Here is a 20,907-nt window from a genome sequence, read left to right as displayed (position 1 = left end):
TTTACGATTTGTACAGAAACCAGATGGCAGTTATAAGAGTCGTCGGGCATGAAAGGGAAGCAGTGGTTGGGAAGGGAGTGAGACAGGGTTGTAGCCTCTCCCCGATGTTATTCAACCTATATATGAGCAAGCAGTAAAGGAAACAGAAGAAAAATTCGGAGTAGGTATTAAAATCCATGGAGAAGAAATAAAAGCTTTGAGGTTCGCCGATGACATTATAATTCTGTCAGAGACAGCAAAGGACCTGGAAGAGCAGCTGAACAGAATGGACAGTGTATTGAAAGGAGGATATAAGATGAACATCAATAAAAGCAAAACTAGGATTATGGAATGTAGTCGAATTAAATCGGGTGATGCTGTGGGAATCAGATTAGGAAATGAGACGCTGAAAGTAGTAAAGGAGTTTTGCTATTTGGGGAGCAAAATAACTGATGATGGTCGAAGTAGAGAGAATATAAAATGTAGACTGGCAATGGCAAGGAAAGTGTTTCTGAAGAAGAGAAATTTGCTAACATAGAGTATAGATTTAAGTGTCAGGAAGCCGTTTCTGAAAGAATTTGTATGGAGTGTAGCCATGTATGGAAGTGAAACATGGACAATAAATAGTTTGGACAAGAAGAGAATAGAAGCTTTCGAAATGTGGTGCTACAGAAGAATCCTGAAGATTAGATGGGTAGATCACATAACTAATGAGGATGTATTGAATAGAATTGGGGAGAAGAGGAGTTTGTGGCACAACTTGACAAGAAGAAGGTACCGGTTGGTTGGACATGTTCTGAGGCATCAGGGGATCACAAATTTAGCATTGGAGGGCAGCATGGAGGGTAAAAATTGTAGAGGGAGACCAAGAGATGAATACACTAAGCAGATTCAGAAGGATGTAGGTTGCAGTAAGTACTGGGAGATGAAGGAGCTTGCACCGGATAGAGTAGCATGGAGAGCTGGATCAAACCAGTCTCAGGACCGAAGACCACAACAACAACACTATATTTGCAGAATGAAATAGAATGTTACCTTTTTCATCTTTAACTATGTTGTTAGGAGTCCTTCATTTAAAATGTAGTTGTCTAATTTATGAGTACATCTTTCCTGTGTTTGCTTTTGTTGGTTTTTTCTCTTCCCCTCTATCCCCTCCTTGTATCCTTCCCTAGCCCCTTGCATTCTACATCTAAGCTCATACCCTGAAAACCATAATAAAGTGCATGGTGGATGATACTTTTGACCATATCAAATATTAGGTGCTCAGGGAGAATGACTGCTTAAATGTATCTCTGTGTGCTGTAATTAATCTGGTCTGATCATATCTTCCCAGTCCTTATGGGAGTGGTACATTGAGGACTGTAGTATATTTAAATATTCTTCACTTAATACTGGCTGTTGAAACTTTGACATTGGTTTTCACAGGATAGCTGCTGTCTACCTTCAAGCGTCTAGTAGTTAACAGTACTGGCTAGAATTTCTGAAGCATAGTTTAGTAATGTCAAGGTTCCAAAATTTGAATAATCAGTGACATTTCCTTTTGTGGGTATGGTAATTCGTTTACTTTTTATTAATTTCACTGGTTCTGGTAGTGTTCCATCTTCACACTAGTCACACACAAGATGTTAACCAACATTTAGGAGAGATCCATTTGGATATAGAAAAGGAAAAAGGGAAGTTATAATGGTACTATGAATGATCTTAGAAAGAAGAATTGACATGAACAGGGAAAAAAAATGCTACACTCATTGACCTTTAGAGTGTGCAGAAAGGTTTAGGTTTTAGTTTGGGAAGCCCTCGTGAATATTTTTTAGATTTAAATTTTTTGTACTCATATCACATCCATCAGCTCAGACAATTGCTTTCAAAAATCAAGCCTCAATAATTAGTCTTACTTTTGGCACAGGAGTGTGTGTATGTGTGTGTGTGTGTGTGTGTGTGTGTGTGTGTGTGTGTGTGTCAGGAATTATGAGTAGATTCCAGTGTCGTAAACCATACTTCGTGTGTGTGTGTGTGTGTGTGTGTGTGTGTGTGTGTGTGTGTGTGTGTCAGGAATTATGAGTAGATTCCAGTGTCGTAAACCATACTTCATGGGGAATAAGTTTGGATGGTCTGCACACCGATCTGTGTTATAAACAGAATGGTGAGTCATGTCTGCAACACGTGACTTGAGCTCTTTAGGAATCACATAAAGACAAACTGACTTTGAAATGATAATTTTGTTATGCGACTTGTGGTCCTACTTGTTCTCAATTAGTAGTGGTTGCATCGACCCCAGGCTCTGAGACTAAAAAACAGTCAATACTGCATGGAGATGGCTGTGAGCATAGCACTGCTAATGTATAGCAGTGTTAATGTATCTCACCCATCAAGCTCTGGCAGGCTAGTGTACTACTTAAGACTTCAAGTATGTTGGTATTTCAGTACAAGTTAAAGAATATTTACATAAGTAAACTGAGGGGACTTGGGCAGTGGTTTAGGCTGTGGGGCACAGAAAGGTACTTTTGTGCCCAAATGTTACTACACAAAGCTGAATAAACTGTAATATTGACCTTAGAAATTAAAACTATTAGTTTCAAAAGCAGGATAGTGTGTCCATTTTACCTTTATAAATGTCTTATCAGTAGCACTATTAATTTTCCCTTCAGAAGGTAAGTAATGATCAGAAATACAGTCTCATAGTTCATTAGTAATATACTTACTTACTTGGTTTACCAATGACATTATATTTCGTACCTCTAGTGTAGGTAAAATTCAACAACAAATGGAGGAACTTGACAGAGCAAATTTGAAAGCAAGCCTGAAAATCCACTGTATTAAGACAAATTATTTACAGTGTACACAACAAAGAGAAAATGCTACAGATCAGTAGTGCATTTGTAGAACTAGTATGATATTTGTATTTAAGGGCATTTGAAGAACAACTAGATGAACTGAAAAAGAATTAAGAAGCAAATGATGGTGCTGGGAGCCAAAACGTAATGAAGGGTAATGGGGGTGAATATTTTCTGCAGTTTTATTTTACCTCCTGGACTCTTTAATCATAAGACTATATGTCTACTGTGCAGGACAAACTACTTCTTTCATGATGTGTAGTTTAGATAAGTGTACATTCATGAGCTAAAGCAAAACTCGGACTGATACTGTTCATCAACTTCCTTTTGACACTTTTTCCTATTTGTGTTGTTATCTTTTTGTCCATGGAGGTTCACCTGACTGGAGAACTCAAGAGCTCCTCCTTGGTACTCCATGCCACACTGGTGGCATCTGCTGCTGTGGTGGGATTTCTGGTAATGAATTTTATCCTCCACAAGTAACCCAAAGGGTGCTTGAAACAAAGTAACACCAAATATGAAACAAGTATAAAAACACACAAAAATGTTACACATATAAAAGACAATGAATTGGATAGATCATTACTGTTAGCTGTAACATTGAGCATCAGATGGGCACTGGGAGGCGAGGGGAGGGGGAGAAGACAAGCAGTGAGAGATTGAGGACTGTGCTGGTAAGAAGGCATGTTTTGGCCTGGAATGGGAGCAGGAAAGAGGTAGGTTGGGAAGCAGTCACTGAAGGTACCACATTGTGTTGTGCAGCATACTTGTCAGTTAGGCTGTACAACAGTCTTGTGACCTTTGTTGGGCAGTGGCTGTTCAAGCAAACATGCAGCATGTTAGTGGACATGCCCAGAAAGAATGTCACACTGGCTGCAGCTGAGTTGGCGGGTTACATTGCTGCTTTCGCAAGTGGCACTGCCTTTGTTGGGGTAGGAAATGCGTGTGGCAGGACTTGAGTTGATGGCAGTGGAAGGCAGATCATGCATCTATGTTTTTTACAGGAATGTTAGCCATGAGCCAAGTGGTTGGGAGCAAGGGTGGAATAGGGACAGACAAGGATATTGTGTAGGTTGGTTGGATGGCAGAATACAACTGTGGGAGGGATGAGGGATGGCTGATTTGATTTGGCTGATTTGGGGGGGGGGGGGGGGGGGGGGGGGAGGAGGTCCCATTGGATTAGGGAAGGAATTCGGCTGTGCCCTTTCAAAGGAACCATCCTGGCATCTACTTGAAGTGATTTAGGGAAATGACAGAAAACCTAAATCAGGATGGCCGGATGCGGGTTTGAACCATTGTACTTCCAAATGCAAGTCCAGTGTGCTAACAACTGTGCCACCTCACTCGGTATATGAGGAGGATATTTCTAATTTTTGGGGATGATGAAATTTAGTTGAAGTCCTGGCAGAGACTGTAATTCAGTTGATCTAATCCGAATCTATCTAAACACAACCACAAACAATCTTTCTTTGCATCTGAACAGCCACTGCCAAACTGTGCCATATGGCTTCTGTGCACCATCACCATCAGTTGTTTTGAAATGTGCAGGTCGGAACTCTCCTGGCAACATATCCTTTCTATACTCCCTCTGACCCCAATCTCTATTAGTCCCTGTCTCCCAGCTATCTCTGTCCTCTTCCCTGCTCTCACCCCAGCCCCACACGTTTTTCCATACCCTAAGTCAGTTGCATAGTCCTTAGTCCTATTCCTCTCTGATTCTCTTTGCCAACCCCCCCCCCCCCCCCCTTTTCCCTCAAGCACTGCATCCTGATACTGCTCTTGGCAGCCCACTATCCTGTCGCCACCACATCTTCCTCCACTTACGGAGGGAGCTCTAGAGTATTTTCTCCCCACCCCTATTCTGCTATCCTTCCTGATCCCCGACTCGTGCCTCCTTTGTACTCCCACTATCCACCCCAGTCAAGATTACTACTCATTGTAGTGAGGCCACAGTGCCCAGTGATAGTAGTCAGTAACCATGTTTGTGCAAAATTGCTATATCTCTCTCTCTCTCTCTCTCTCTCTCTCTCTCTCTCTCTCTCTCTCTCTCTGTGTGTGTGTGTGTGTGTGTGTGTGTGTGTGTGTGTGTGTGTGTGTGTGTGTGGGGGGGGGGGGGGGGGGGACCTGCTGCTCAGTACTTCCTCTATATTGTGATTACCATTCTATCCAGTTCATATAGCTACCGATATTCCATTCCAGATTTTCCACTATTTGCATATAAATAACATTGATTAAGTGACTACATGAATATTTTTATTTCTCTCAATTAGACTATTATTTTGCATATTTTACCAATTGATGCAGCTGGAAGCTTGAGAAACTTTTATTATTTTATATTGCCATGAGATCATGCACTTTTACAAACAGTACAGTTGTCTAAACACATTTGCTCTTTTATAGATGTTTGAGGTACAGAAATTTTCCCATATTTAATACACGCAGGTAATTTTGCAAAATATGCTTCCAACCCTCTTAACAGAAGAGTAAAAAAATTCGTTTTGGTGAAGTAAGTACATTTTGAAAAATACACCTCCCAATCTGAGATTGAAAGTTTAAAATAAATGTGTGATATATGTTGACTTAGAGCAGCGCGCTATTGAGTTCTTGCAAAAACCACTTAAAATGTGGGTTGCTCAGCAAGATGAAAAATATTAGGAGAGACAGAAAAGCAAGCCATTGTATCAGGCAAGGGACTAGATTAGAAGACATAATTATGACAGAAATAAAATGGGTACAGATGGAATGTGTAGCCAGGTAAAAGAATGATAATGTACCAAGGAATTCCTGCCTTCGTTGCAAGGGATAAGGAAAGACCAGAAGTATGGCATTGCAAAAAAAGTGGGAGAATATTGGACTTGTGTGGCTGAAGATTAACGCATGGGGATGTGTAGAAGCGGCCTTTATGTGTTAGTGGATGATGATGATGATGATGATGATGGTAACTACATTTTTTGTGTGCTCTTACCTGTTTTAGTGTTTCTGGTAGACTGAAGACTCCTCAGTTTAACACTACACCACAATCTTTTTGAATGTCATTAAGTTTTTTCCTCCTTTTCAAATATATCAATGAAATGCGCTCACCAGATATATTCTTAATCGTAAGCAATGTTATTGTGAAGATCGTTTGGATTATTACAACTGCATTTTGAAATTAACATATTAACAGTAATGATTTTATAGTTTGTAATAAATGCTGCTTGATTGGTTTAGAAGATAGGATGTAGTCCAGTAACCTTCACATGAAAAGGGGTACCTACGCTGCATCAATTGGTGGTTGTACGCTTCATTTTTTTCCCTTGTGTGGGATGTGACACACACACGTTTTTGAACTCGGCAGCACCTGGATTGCTTTTGAATATGTCAAAAACTGCTACATTTTTGCAGTTTTTTCAGTTTTTCCAGTCATTGTTACCATGGAGGAGCACATTTTCAATGAAGTCCATTCTATGCATTTTAAAACTTGATTGAATTTGCTGCAATGGGCTCAGAAGACCTAATAGTTTCTGAGATACCACTTTTTAATTTTTGGCAAATTTTCTAAACTTGAAAATTCTAAGTTAATTCTCATGTATCATCATATGCAACTGTCTTTATGTATTCAATGACCTGTCTGAAACAATTCAGTTAAGAAAATATTTATTCAGTTTAATGTTTTGAAGGGGGAGGATATTACATAGTGAGAGATAGGAACCTAATAAAATTTCTGTGAACCTAATACCTTATGTGAGTTGATAAAAAAAAAGTAGAAGCAAAAATGAGATCATCATGAATTATTTGAGGTGAAGCTGATACAAAGAAGCTGTGCAATTGGTATTTCAAGCACTGTCCACTCCGTAAAACCGTGTGTTATTGTCCTGAAGCATTGGAGCTGTAGGAGAGAAAGGGGCCAACTGCCATATGGCCAGAGATATTGGGAAGAAAGCAGTGTTGGAGGTTATAGGCGAAAACTTCCAAAATGTCAAATTCAAGTGTCAAATCAAAGTGTTACTATTGGCAACTGGCAAGTGTTATCAACTCACTCACACTGTTTCACAGGATATGTGTTTTGAAAAAATCATATGCAGAATTAAAGAACTTCTTCACGTATGAGCTTTAACCATTCACGGCATCTCTTCTCACTCGAGGAAATGAGGAAGGGCAATAAGTTTTTGTTTTGCGCAGCATTCCAACCTATCAGTATTGATGAGTCTCACGGAAAAACTAAATTTGTTGTTGTAGGTGGTGGTCATCTCCCTCACAAAGGTGTGTGGTGCAAGCACTTCTCATTTGAGTTGTTAGCTGCCTGATATGTACAATATCTCGAGGCATGGTATGGTCAGAATGTGGCTATAGTGTTGATGGTTATCCAACATGGTCTGACCACAGCAGTACAGAGAGCTCAGAATGTAATTGCCGAACTCGGGCAAATTCTCCTCCTGATGTGGTATTTGAAGAAACAACTACTTCCAATGTTTCTCAAGAAATTTTTTATCCAATGATAAAAACAAATTAAGATTCATACAGCTGCTGAAGGTGAAATTTGAAGCCAAACACTTTGAGGTTTATCAGGCCAAAGATGATGATGCTGATGTGCTTATCATTACTACAGCGATCAGAAAGGCCTCTGATTTTCAGGTCTTGATTATTGCAGAGGAGGATGTAGATTTGTTAGTCATCTTCACTGGTCCCAGACGTCCCACAAGGGCTGCCTTAATCTTCAAAAGTGTGGAAGAGGCAAAACAACAGGTGTCTTCCACTCAACTACTTCAATATTCGCAGACAGTCACATCATCACTTCCACTTATGCCGTAAGTGGCTGTGATTCTGCCTCATGCTTCTTTGGCCAGGGGAAACTGAAGTTGCTTCAGATACTACAGAAGCGTGTAGACCTTAAAGAGACAGCTGCAGTTTTTCCTAATCCAGTTGTGATGCATGCCGAAGTAGCTGTAGCCAGAGAGAAAATCGTTATTGAGCTGTATGGTGGTGAAACGTTCAGTCAAACCCCCAATGAGCAGCACTGCCTGCTCTTCACAAGGGCTGCAGCCAAAACCAATTTCAACCTGGCCAGACTTTCTCCCATGCAAGATGCTTCAAAGCAGCAGGTACATTTGTTTTACGTATACTACCAGGTGCAGAAGCAGCAGCAACTGGATTACAAAAAGAATCTGCTGGAATGGGGAAGGGTTGCTTCAGTCCAAGACCTTTCCCCAAAGACGATGTTGAGGGAAGTAGCCCCTCTCAAACCTGCTAAACATAATTTCTTGCAGCTGGAAGAAGGGATGTGGAAATGCTAGCAGCTGCAGGAAAGCAGGTTTGAAGTGTTCAGTTGTCTACAGAGCCTGCAATGACCAGTCCTACGAAAACCTGCCTGAAATTGGGGTAGATGTTGATTTCGACACCCACGATTTGGACAAGCTTGATGATGACACGGATAGGCTGCTCGAACAAATCGAGAAACAATATCAGGTATACTTACACTCATATTGTTGTTGAAAGTTACCATCATTTCTGTTAATTAATACTTACCCAGATATTATTGATACCATTATTTCTTACAATGAATACTTACCAACATGTTGCTTCATTTATACTAGGACTTTTTGACAAGGTTTTACCTTGGGGTAATTAACAAATAAATATTTATTTTCCACTTCAGGGTGTCCAGGATGATGAAAATGGTACTGAAGGAAGCAGATTGGTGGATCTGGTTGGACCTCGTCCTTTAAAGAGGAGGAAACACTTTTAATTTCCATTTCATGTACACTATTATTCACTTAATTTACACTTTTTGTATACACTTGATGTAAACATTTGTTAAATAAATTTTTTATATACTTTTTTTGTCAAATTCAGTCTCCTTGTTGTGAACAGTGACCTCTCACCAAACATCCCATCTCCCCCCCCCCCTCCCCCCCCCCCCTCCCCCCCCCACCCACCTCAACCACCCTTCAAAATCTCCCATTGAACAAATGCGTACTTCACTTATCATTTCAGAGTTGTTGAAAATGCAAAGACTATGATTAAACATGAAAATTAGCTTAAAATTTTCGGGTTTCGTGAATTTGCCTAACTTTGAAAAGCTACACTCCTGGAAATTGAAATAAGAACACCGTGAATTCATTGTCCCAGAAAGGGGAAACTTTATTGACACATTCCTGGGGTCAGATACATCACATGATCACACTGACAGAACCACAGGCAGATAGACACAGGCAACAGAGCATGCACAATGTCGGCACTAGTACAGTGTATATCCACCTTTCGCAGCAATGCAGGCTGCTATTCTCCCATGGAGACGATCGTAGAGATGCTGGATGTAGTCCTGTGGAACGGCTTGCCATGCCATTTCCACCTGGCGCCTCAGTTGGACCACCGTTCGTGCTGGACGTGCAGACCGCGTGAGACGACGCTTCATCCAGTCCCAAACATGCTCAATGGGGGACAGATCCGGAGATCTTGCTGGCCAGGGTAGTTGACTTACACCTTCTAGAGCACGTTGGGTGGCACGGGATACATGCAGACATGCATTGTCCTGTTGGAACAGCAAGTTCCCTTGCCGGTCTAGGAATGGTAGAACGATGGGTTCGGTGACGGTTTGGATGTACCGTGCACTATTCAGTGTCCCCTCGACGATCACCAGTGGTGTACGGCCAGTGTAGGAGATCGCTCCCCACACCATGATGCCGGGTGTTGGCCCTGTGTGCCTCGGTCGTATGCAGTCCTGATTGTGGCGTTCACCTGCACGGCGCCAAACACGCATACGACCATCATTGGCACCAAGGCAGAAGCGACTCTCATCGCTGAAGACGACACGTCTCCATTCGTCCCTCCATTCACGCCTGTCGCGACACCACTGGAGGCGGGCTGCACGATGTTGGGGCGTGAGCGGAAGACGGCCTAACGGTGTGCGGGACCGTAGCCCAGCTTCATGGAGACGGTTGCGAATGGTCCTCGCCGATACCCCAGGAGCAACAGTGTCCCTAATTTGCTGGGAAGTGGCGGTGCGGTTCCCTACGGCACTGCGTACGATCCTACGGTCTTGGCGTGCATCCGTGCGTCGCTGCGGTCCGGTCCCAGGTCGACGGGCACGTGCACCTTCCGCCGACCACTGGCGACAACATCGATGTACTGTGGAGACCTCACGCCCCACGTGTTGAGCAATTCGGCGGTACGTCCACCCGGCCTCCCGCATGCCTACTATTCGCCCTCGCTCAAAGTCCGTCAACTGCACATACGGTTCACGTCCACACTGTCGCGGCATGCTACCAGTGTTAAAGACTGCTATGGAGCTCCGTATGCCATGGCAAACTGGCTGACACTGACGGCGGCGGTGCACAAATGCTGCGCAGCTAGCGCCATTCGACGGCCAACACCGCGGTTCCTGGTGTGTCCACTGTACCGTGCGTGTGATCATTGCTTGTACAGCCCTCTCGCAGTGTCCGGAGCAAGTATGGTGGGTCTGACACACCGGTGTCAATGTGTTCTTTTTTCCATTTCCAGGAGTGTATATCTTAGAAACTATTTGGTCTTCAGAGCCCATTTTTATCTCAAATTGTAGCAAATTCAATCTAGTTTTAAAATGTTTTGTCAAAAACATGCTACGCCATGGTCAGAATGTGGAGGAAAAAAAATAAAAGTGAAATCGTAGCAGTATTTGGGATATTCTAAAGTGATCTGGGGACTCCAGAGATCGTAAATGTGGATTTTGCATCTCGGGCACATTCTGTACAAGAAAGAAAAAAGAAACCTACTACCACCACTTTACAAACTTACAATGTATTAGGTTACTGAAAGAAAGTGGTATGTCAGCTGTTTTTAGATACATGAAGAGGATTTGAGAGAGATTTGGGGAGGGGGGAGCAGAGACAGAGTGAATGGGGTGGCGGGAAGGTTGGGAAGAGGCAACCACTTGTCTGGAGCTGACTGATGCATGCTCAAATTGTAACTGCTCAGAAAATTGCATATTATGTCCTCAAAAAATTTTCCTCTTATGGAATCAGTGAAGAGAAATTTGATATTGTGGATGGCTGGAAATCACAAAAAAAGATAACAAACGTCAATGCTTCACTCGCCTTTGCAACTAAGCAAGTCAGCTATTGCTGAATATTGTACCTGCATCTGACATTCAATTTAGTATGATAAAACAATTACTTTGACCAAAGCAACTTCTATTTGGGAGTCCATTATTAGAGAGTACATGGAAATACAGATGGTGGAAAATGGGATGAAGTCTGATAGCGGCTACCAGCTGGATAATGTGTGGAACCGTATCTGTCTCATTCGCTGTAATAGAAGACAATAGAGTATGCCAATGGCTGCACTGAACTGCAACCCTGAGAACAACTGAGTTCCACAATTCCACTAGAGAGGGCACTGCCCACCAGGTAGTGTGATCAGTGTGTCACCACAATCTCAATGCATGCGTGGAATAGTCACAGTTCACTAATAAACTGTGGGATAGAGGATATCTTTGTCAGTCTTCGATAGTTACCCTGATGGTGATTGACAGATGCCCATTCAAAATGTTGTGTAGTGTAGTTAAGATGGCTGGCTGAATTTCCTTTGAACACCCAGTCTGCTGGGAAAATTTATAAATTTACACACTGTGTGTTCCTACACCACACATCAATCAGCTGCAGACATGTGGAGGCCATGCCTCAGTGTTTTTCCCCTTCTTCCTAGTATTTCCATGGATATAATATTTGCATCATATCTTACATTGTGAGCATATTGAATGCCATGATGAATCTTTGAAAAGGGACACATCTAGTTACTATCTCAATAATGATCTGTTCACACAGCTCGTTTATTTCTAAATGATATGCTCTTTTTTTATGGACAAGAAATCTGAAGATAAAAATAAACTAGAATAACCTTCCATTTGAGACAAAACTCTAATGGCATTAGAACACACAACAGGAAATATTCAGCATTTATGAAAAATATGAAGAGCTTCTCTTTAGTTTACTTTGAATAAGTACTTAATTTAAAGTCATTAAAACACTGTAATAATAATAATAATAATAATAATGCTCTGTCCCTTAATTTATACTAGCTCCCAAAAATTTACCTATTTTCTTCTTTCTCTTTATCTGACTGTAAATCTATTCATTCTGTTGCAGATGTTGGAGTTCCTTTGTTCTTGGCCTGTGACATTTCGTGGAGCATTGGTGCTTTTGTTAACATGGAGTGGAATCTTACATGTTGTAACAAACATCCAACTGGTAAAGTTCACAGCTTGACCAGATGTCCATCTCAGGTGAATGTCAATCATTTGAAATCCTTGTCACACACAATGCAGACTCAGGACAGGTAAATACCTATACAAATTAATTTCGAAACTTGCACATATCAGAAAGCTTCTTGACAAATTGTCTGTTTCAGTGAAAAACTGGTAGCTATCAGCCCAAATGTGTCTGTGTGCAAAGAGGTGTCAGAGTGCCTCAGCAGCTGGTTTAACTACTTACAGGTGTGTTGTGTGCTGCTATTGTATGTATACCATGAAGCTTTTATTTAAAATTATTTTACATAGACTTTTTGTATGGGGCAAGTTGTTAATCATATATTAGGCTGCTATACCATAATGTACATGTTCCACCAACCATATCATTTGGAGGTAAAATTTTGTATCATTATTGGATAGTCAATTTTAAATTTTTATTCTGCTTTATTAGTTTTGTGGGAATACCATTTTGTCAAATTACAGCTACAATGTCCTAATCATTAAATTTTTAATCATTTAATTACTGCATTGACAAAACAAGATTTTTAATTGTGCGTCAGTGCTCATGATTTTAAAAGCCACAAATGTTAATTGCAGCTAAATTCACTAAGTCTGATAAGACAATTCTCAGTAATAATTGAAGTTCATATGTCATTCAATGTTGGGGGTAAATAAGAATGAGATGCTATTCCTAGTAGCCTAATAAAACAGAGCCCTCATACTGGTACTTAAACTAAGGAAAATCATTTGTGTTACAGTTTAGTATTTTTGTGGACTATCATCGGTTTTCTTTTATTGCTTGTTTCTTTGGATAGCAAGAATAGCTGAAATTAGAAGGGCAGGGTGAAAATTTCCCAAATTGGTACTGAAGTATAGTGCCTTTTTCATAGATAGAAATTGTACTGATTTTTTTTTTTACATAATAGACTTTTGAGTCAAAGGGTTCTGTGCATGTCGTCCCTTACTTTTTCAGCACAATACTAACAAATGGTTGCTGATCTCTCTTTATTGGACTCCAAACAATTTCTTGTCTCATATTTCTTTAGAAGGATGGTGGGTAGGACAAAGAGGATGCTAAATCTGGTAAATAGAATAGATAATCCCACAAATCATGTTTCATATCCTTCATTTTTTTCCTATTACTAAAGCAGTCTGTGCAGTATTTCCTGTTTATTGTTTTACCCATTACAGGGGAATTGGTAAGATGAATTTCTGTTGCATCACGGAAAACACCTCCCTGGAACATGAAATATACTTCATCTTTTTTTGTGCTGGGCTGCCACATTCCACCTATTACTTTGATTACAGTTCTGTTTCACTCAGGAAGTAGTGGACCCATCCCTCTACCCACAGTAACAGGCTATCCAAACCAGTTGGATACTTTTTAAAATGATCCAGACATTCCTTAAAAATTTGTCTTTAGATTTGATTTTGGTCATTGTTCAACAAAGGTGGCACTTGTTTCTGTAATGTGATGTGTGCAGTACTCTTTATGTGATATACCTAAGGTGACATCTAGTTCATACACATATTATCATCTATTGTTCAATTTCACATTGTACCCATATTCAAAGTTTTCATTTCTGGTACCAGTTTTGGAACTTTTTTGGCATGCATTGCTCTCAAGGGTAGTAGGGCCATGACTAAATTTTGCTGTCTGCTGTGAAATAACTGAAAATGAAGAAGCAGATTTGTAAATCACCTGACTTTCATCAGCTTCAGATATGGACAATAAACCATCCAAAACAAAGAATTTTATGGTGGTATATTATTCCAGTTTACCACTTTCAGCAAAACACACACATCAAAAAAATATTTTAAAAAGCTGTATAAGCAGTGTTTTATTCAAGTTACTTTGGTATTTGGACTGCATTAATGCAAAACCTTTACCAGCATAACTTTAGTATCTGCACAGGCGTGACAATGCCACTTCACTACACAGGCAATGCAGATAATTCACAGGCTGATGGTAGCTCGACACTAGCTGGAGAACAGAACCCTTTGAGAGGGAAATGAATGTGCTGTGTGAGATGATCCATGGGAAGCAGAACATCTGAACCCACATGGAGATGAGGACAAGACCAACTCAGCACATGGTCAGCATGGATGGCTAACGGCTAAGAACTTAGCAAAACGGATGGTACGATATGCTAGGTGAGGTCCGCAAAGGTCAAACCCTGAATAGGCATTGGCCCGCCCAGCCTACTGCCGCCTGCAGGTAAACACCTCCGCCACTGGGTCTGCCTATACCATGCGTCACAAGCACACTTTATGACAGGTTTCTGTATTATTTCGCTGCACTACTCACTCTCATCTGCGTCCATTGTGATGTCTGCTGGTGGAGATACTAAATCTCTCCTCCCTGAAAAAGCTATATAGGGTCAAAAATAATCAGGCTTGGGCCATGACCTCTGGCACAGAACTGGAGAGGCCTCTGGAGAACCTGATGATGGACCAACTGCCAGAGGAGCAACGCCAATGCTGATGACTCTGCCAGAAGCGCATGGAAGCTGTGGCAATTGGGGTCTACCAGCAGCAATGGAGGTAATGCCGTGTCCATGGGTCAGGATGTGGGGAGTAGGAGGTGGCGGAGGATGAGGATGAGAATGGTGGATCAAAATCCATGGGCTCCACACTGGCAGGTGCAGGGTGTGGACTTCAGTGGGGGTCGCTGCTGCAAGCAATGGGAGGACTGCGGAGTGCGGGTAGGGAATGGTAACAGGGCAGCATGCTGCTGCAAGTGGGAACCTTCACCCGGAAAAACATCATGACTCAACCTGCCATCCAACAGATCATGGGGGTGATATCCCAGTGGTAAATCAGCTACACCTTACCAGCATCCACCACAAATGACTGCCGATCCTTGTGGCCCACTAGGACACCCAGCAGCCACTCCAGTGGACAGGCAAAGGACTTGGCCCAAATGGCGAGGAAAATGCGGCAGTCCGCAGTAGCCCATGGGATGTGACTCAGGGTGCAACAAATCCAAGATACTCCAAGGCTTGCACTAATCCAAACATTCTGTAAGACTGAATGCACTGTCAAGCTTTGCCTGGTGTGTAGCCAAATAGTTGAACAATGCATCGTCACAGGAAGTGGCTAACATGAACTTTTTCATTTGAGTCTTAAATGTACGCATCAAGTGCTCGACGTATAGATTAGAAGCCAGGCGAAATGGGGTAGTAATCGGATGCTGGATACCACTACCAATGCAGAAGTCATCAAACTTCTGTGACACAAATTGCCAGCCGTTGTCAGGTACCAGGGTCCTGGGGATGCCTCAATGCAAAAATGTCTTACAACAAGTGAACGGTGGCAGTCAACAACTTAGAGGATAGCTTGGTTATGTATGTGAAGCTGGACAATACAACGATCACCAACAACCACGTGCTGCCCAAAAAGGAGTGCCAGACCTAATGAGCACCCTGTTCCAAGGATGCTCCATGGCCAACCAAGGAGAGAATTTGCTTGGTCATGCAGCCTGGTTCTGAAAATGAGCTCCGCAAGATCGCGGTGCCATTGCCTTCAGACAAGTCATACCCAGTGTGATGCATGCAGCAACTGAGTATGCAAGGTCACAATGCAGGTTGAATGATCACATGATAGTGTTGCACCTCCGTGGCAAGCATGAGAACCACCATGAAAATGTTGAGCCGATCACATAGAAGGAAAAACAAAAGCCATACACAAAAGAGATGTGCTCCGGCCAATCCAACTGAACCACAAAAATAATTTTCCAGAAAGGAGGTCAACAGCCATGGCGATCGTGACTTCTCATGCCATCAATGGAACGTCCAGTAGGGTTTGTTGCAAGGCATCTTCCAACACAAACACAAGATGTCATCAAGGTAACTGATGGTCCGTGACCCAGATGTCATCAAGGTAACTGATGCTACAGTGCTCCAAATACCATTGTTAAATTCCCAGCACAGACAAGATTCCAGAAAGCAAGTGATTAAACAGGTAAAGCCCAAAGGGGGCATTGAGAACCAGGAAGATCTGAGAAACTACGTCCAACATCAACTGCAGGTAAGTATTGTACAGGTCAAGCTGAGGAAAATACTGGCCTCTGACAATATAGCCAATAACTCTGCCTGGCATGGAATGGGATATGAATCTGTGATATATTGTGTGTTGACTGTCCATTTGAAATCACCACGAAGGCACTTATCACTGTCTGGCTTCTGCATCACCACCAAAGTGGTGGCCCACTCACTCAATGAAATAGGAGAAATGACACTCTGATCCTGCTGACACTGCAACTCAGTCTTCACTTTGTCACGCATGGTTAAGGGAATGGGGTGGGGATGACAAAATTTGGTTGCTGCCAAAGGCTTAAGAAACATGGCCTCTAAATTTTCTGTGCAGCGCAAGGTGTTCTCAAACAGCTGGCCATAGGACTGCAGTAATGAGTCCATATCGTGGAGAGGAATGGATTGAGACACTAAATACCCTTTAACAATCTGAACAGAAATGCTTTTGCCTTCAGGGGCTCAGCATTTATTTGGTGACGACGGGGTTCCTGAGCTGGGGACTGGTATGCACCGCCAGTCCTCTGTCACCGTTAGCTCTGGATATGCTTCAGCAACCACCATGCAGTGCAGCAGTGGAACGTTGTGTGTCTCAGGAAATGGGGATCTTGGCTTGACTGCCTGGATCGTGAGGACAGAATAAACCTCTATGAAAAACCTGTCAATCTCAAGGTGTGCTGCACACTGATGGAATGTATGACTGTTGAGGTGGTACAGTCATTAGCGGGCAACCTCTCGGTAACCTGCCGCACATCAATTGTATAAGGCTTACTCAGGGACATGGGGCTCTGTCTGAGTGAACCCCTCTTTCCCTAGCTGCTCATGGGACCAAAATGGATCCTCTGAAATTTTTGTTACCCCCTTCCAGTGGAAAGAGTGGGCCGCTGGAAGATACCAACACCCTGTCTAACAAGATGGCTCATGTAGCCAGTTCTTCTGATTCAGTCAGTAGTAACAGGCTGCATGCTGTTTCTCAGACTGTGTTTCTTGTAGTTAAAATAAAAAGAGGGTAATTTTGAAAAAGTTTCATCATTTTACATACAGAAAGGCTTAGAAGGCATTGCTGGCACCTTAGAATCTGTTAAGCACTTGTGCAATGGGACCCTGTTGGTTGAAACATCTAGCTCCCAGCAAGTCAAGAACCTTCAGAATGCGTAAGGGAGTATGCGATAGACACTGAACTGCACAACACCTTGAACCACAGCAAAGGTGTTGTGACTTGCAGGGATCTAGTTGACATTACCCAAGAAGAACTGAAAGCCGAATGGTCACGGGAAGCCATTGTTGATATGCAACACATTATGAAATGAGTGGATGGCGATCTTGTACAATCAGACTCTTTTATCCTTACTTTTAACAGCACCAAACTACCAGAGCATGAGAAGGCAGGTTTCCTATGCCTAAGTGTACGACCTTATTACCCAAATCCAATGCGGTGTTTTAAATGCCATCACTCTTAGCTGTAAAGGAGAAGCCACTTACAAGGAAATGGAGTAAAGCCCCCCATGATGGAGTTGGTTGCTCCTCTCCTCCAAAGTGTGTCAGCTGCTCTGGGGGTCACCCTGTGTGGAGCAGGGACTGCAGGGTTTCCCTTAAGGAATAGAAGATCCAGGAGATCAAAACCATTATGGCGAAGCTATACAAGTCCCCCCCCCCCCCCCCCACCACCACCCCCTTGAACTTCAGAAAAGGCTGTTGCTGTCTGATAAATTTGCACAGGAGAATGGTGTTCCTCAGGGCAGTGTTTTAAGTGTTACCCCCTTTGCCATAGCCATAAACAGTATCACATCTATGTTAAGGAGTCCTGTACAGTGTTACTTATTTGTGGACTATTTTGCTATTTTCTGTTGCTCCTACAGTGTTGCAACAGCGAGCCGTCAGTCACAACCTACGATGCAGAGGTTAGAGGAGTGGGCTGCAAAGACGTGTTTTCAGTTTTATGCGGATAAGTGTGTGTGTGTTCATTTTAATCATTCCAGTCATCTTTTTAATTTACCTGCTTTGCATATGAGGGCACTATCCTACATTTTAGAGACTCCGTGAGGTTTCTGGGCTTCATTTTTGACTCAAAATTGTCATGGTCGCCACACCTGAGAGATCTGAAAGCCAGAACACTGAAGTAACTGAGTATCATCAAGTACCTTAGCCACAGGTCTTGGGGGGGGGGGGGGGGGGGGCGGGCAGACAGGGCACATCTCCTTCAGTTTTATTGGGCTTTCATGCGTTCGTGGCTGGACTATGGGTGCATGGAAATGCAAAGAAAACAGGTACGGAGACTGTTTAATATTGTGAGACGCAAAGGACAATGGGCTAAATATCGTGAGGCCCTTGTCAGTTACAATCTTGCAATAAGACAAGCAAAAGAGGCATCCTGGAAGGCATTCTGTGAGGAAGTGAAAGGCACGGCTGCACAAGCCAGACTTCACAAGATTCTCACTAGAGTACCAATTAATCCAGGAGGTACGTTGAGGAAGGAGGATGGGGAATATACAAAGACAGCACATGATACGCTGGAATTGCTCCTCAAAACTCACTTTCAATATGTTCTGTCGGATAACACAGACCAGTATGTGACCCCAGAGAGACAACGGTTCTCAGACACTCGAAGAGAGGACTGTGAATCGGCTAATGAGTGTGTGAACTTCAACAAAATCCAGTGGGCGGTGGGAACATTCCAGCTGTTCAAGTCACCTGGCACAGGTGGAATTTTTCCAGCTCTCCTGCAACAGGCAGGAGGAAAGCTTATAAGAAACTTATGCAGGCTACTTAGGGTTAGCTTAGCAGTAGGAATCATTCCTAATGTTTGGAGGGCAGTGAAGATTGTCTTCATTCCAAAGCCAGGGAGAATTGATCATACCAAGGCCAAGGATATGAGACCAATCAGTCTGTCCTCATTCATTCTCAAAACATTGGAAAAACTGGTTAATGTATACATTGGGGAGAGGAGGCTATATAGGGTCCCTCTACACCTGAACCAACACACATACCAACCAGGTAAATCATGTGAGACAGTGCTCCACCAACTCGTTGGGAAGGTGGAAAAAGCACTTCACTTCCAAGAAATAGCCCTCTGCATCTTCCTGGATATCGAGGGGGGGCCTTTAGTAACACGACCTTTGATTCCATGGTAAGGGCAGCAGATGTGCATGACCTGGGGACCACTATATGTAGGTGGACCAGAGCCATGCTTAGTGGAAGGAAGGTAGAGGCTACCATGATGAATGAAAAGACCACTAGAGGCTGCCCACAAGGAGGAGTTTTGTCTCCTCTATTGTGGAATCTAGTGGTGAACAAACTCATTGATGAACTAAATTCCAGACAATGCTTCTGCCAAGGATATGCAGATGACCTTGTCATATTAATACTTGGCAAATTCACTCACACAGTCAGGAATATGGCACACGGAGGGTTGGACATTGTGAAAAAATGGTGCATTAAACAGGATCTGAGAGTTAATCCTAAGAAGACTGTTGTGGTGCCATTTACGAACAGACATATTCAGCATGCAAGTTGGAATCTAAAGCTCTTTGATGAAACTCTACCTGTGAAGGGGACAGTGAAATATCTAGGGGTAACCTTGGATGAGAAGCTAACTTGGACCCCTCATATTAAGAGTATCTGCTCCAAGGCAAAAAGCACTTTAGTGAGTACTAGGAGGGCTTGTGGCAAAAACTGGGGCCTAAGCCCCAGGGGTATGCACTGGATATACACCACAGTGGTTAGACCTAGGATTTCCTATGGGGCCGTAGTGTGGTGGAAGGAGGTAGAACAGCGGGTTGCTGCTAAAGAGCTTGTGAAGGTGCAGAGATTGGCCTGCTTAGCCATAATGGGCTGAATTAGCAGCACACCAACCGCTGGAATGGAAACCATGCTGGATATACCTCCACTTCACCTTTGGGTTAAGATGGAGGCAGCAGTTGGGGCATAAAGACTTAAAACTGGCCAAAACTGGGTCTCATTTGGATACCCAGAATCACGCACTAACATAGTGAGGTATGGTTGGGGAAATGCCAGCTGACTATATAATAACTCCGAACTGCTTCGACAAGCCTTACAACATAATAATTGGAAGTAGGGAGCAGTGGGAGAAACCAGTTAGACACCGATGGGTCGAAAACAGATCAAGGTGTTGGGGCAGGGTTGTACGGGGTTCAGCCAAGACTGGAGAGCAGTATCTCTCTAGGGAAACTGGCCTCTGTATTCCAAGCCGAAATTACTGCAATCAGGGCATGTGTGGAGGAGAATATGAGTAGGTGCTACAATGACTGTAGCATCTACATCTATTCAGACAGCCAGGCACCCCTGAAATCATTGGCAGCTCCTGCAACAAGATCTAAGGTTGTTGCAGATTGCCACAGGGCTCTGGTGGCTCTGGTGGAGCTAGGGTGAAGCAATAGGGTGTACCTAGTGTGGGTCCCTGGCCATTCAGGGATCTGTGGCAATGAACAAGCCGATAGATTGGCTAGGATGGGGGCAACAACTCCATTTATTGGACCGGAACCTGTCTTGACAATCACCAATGCTATGATCAAATTAGAACTACAGAACTGGCTTAGGAAACAGAACGTGGGATATTGGACCAAGGTCCATAAACAAAAACATGGTAAGGTAATGATGCCCAAGCCATGTTTGAAAAGAAGCTCTGTAATCATGGGACTGAACAGGAAAGAGATCAAACTCATGACTGGACGGATGACCGGCCATGGGAATTTCGAAAAACACCTACACACAGTGGGTATAATGGAAGAGGACCCTAAATGTAGGATCTGTGATGAGGGTGAAGAAACTGCATCACACCTAATTTTTGAATGCATAGCACTGGAGAGTAAAAGATACAGAATCTTGGGGACAACTAGACCTG

The 20,907-nt window shown here is 42.9% G+C and overlaps 1 protein-coding gene across 5 annotated transcripts in view; it reads left to right on the top strand.

Annotated features, from left to right (window-relative positions):
• LOC126481152 (uncharacterized) overlaps positions 1-20,907 on the top strand; it is a 248,064-nt gene that overhangs the window by 17,741 nt on the left and 209,416 nt on the right. For all 5 annotated transcript variants that reach the window (XM_050104720.1, XM_050104721.1, XM_050104719.1 and 2 more), the window contains 2 exons: positions 11,915-12,104; positions 12,177-12,261. In XM_050104720.1, coding sequence (XP_049960677.1) covers positions 11,977-12,104; positions 12,177-12,261 — 213 coding nt within the window. In that variant the 5' untranslated portion in view covers positions 11,915-11,976. The remainder of the gene's footprint in view (positions 1-11,914; positions 12,105-12,176; positions 12,262-20,907) is intronic.

The sequence above is a fragment of the Schistocerca serialis genome, chromosome 5 (assembly GCF_023864345.2).
Source record: "Schistocerca serialis cubense isolate TAMUIC-IGC-003099 chromosome 5, iqSchSeri2.2, whole genome shotgun sequence".
Classification (NCBI taxonomy): Eukaryota; Metazoa; Arthropoda; class Insecta; order Orthoptera; family Acrididae; genus Schistocerca; species Schistocerca serialis.
Note: the sequence above shows the minus strand (reverse complement) of the source record. Positions and strands in the feature narration are given on the sequence as shown.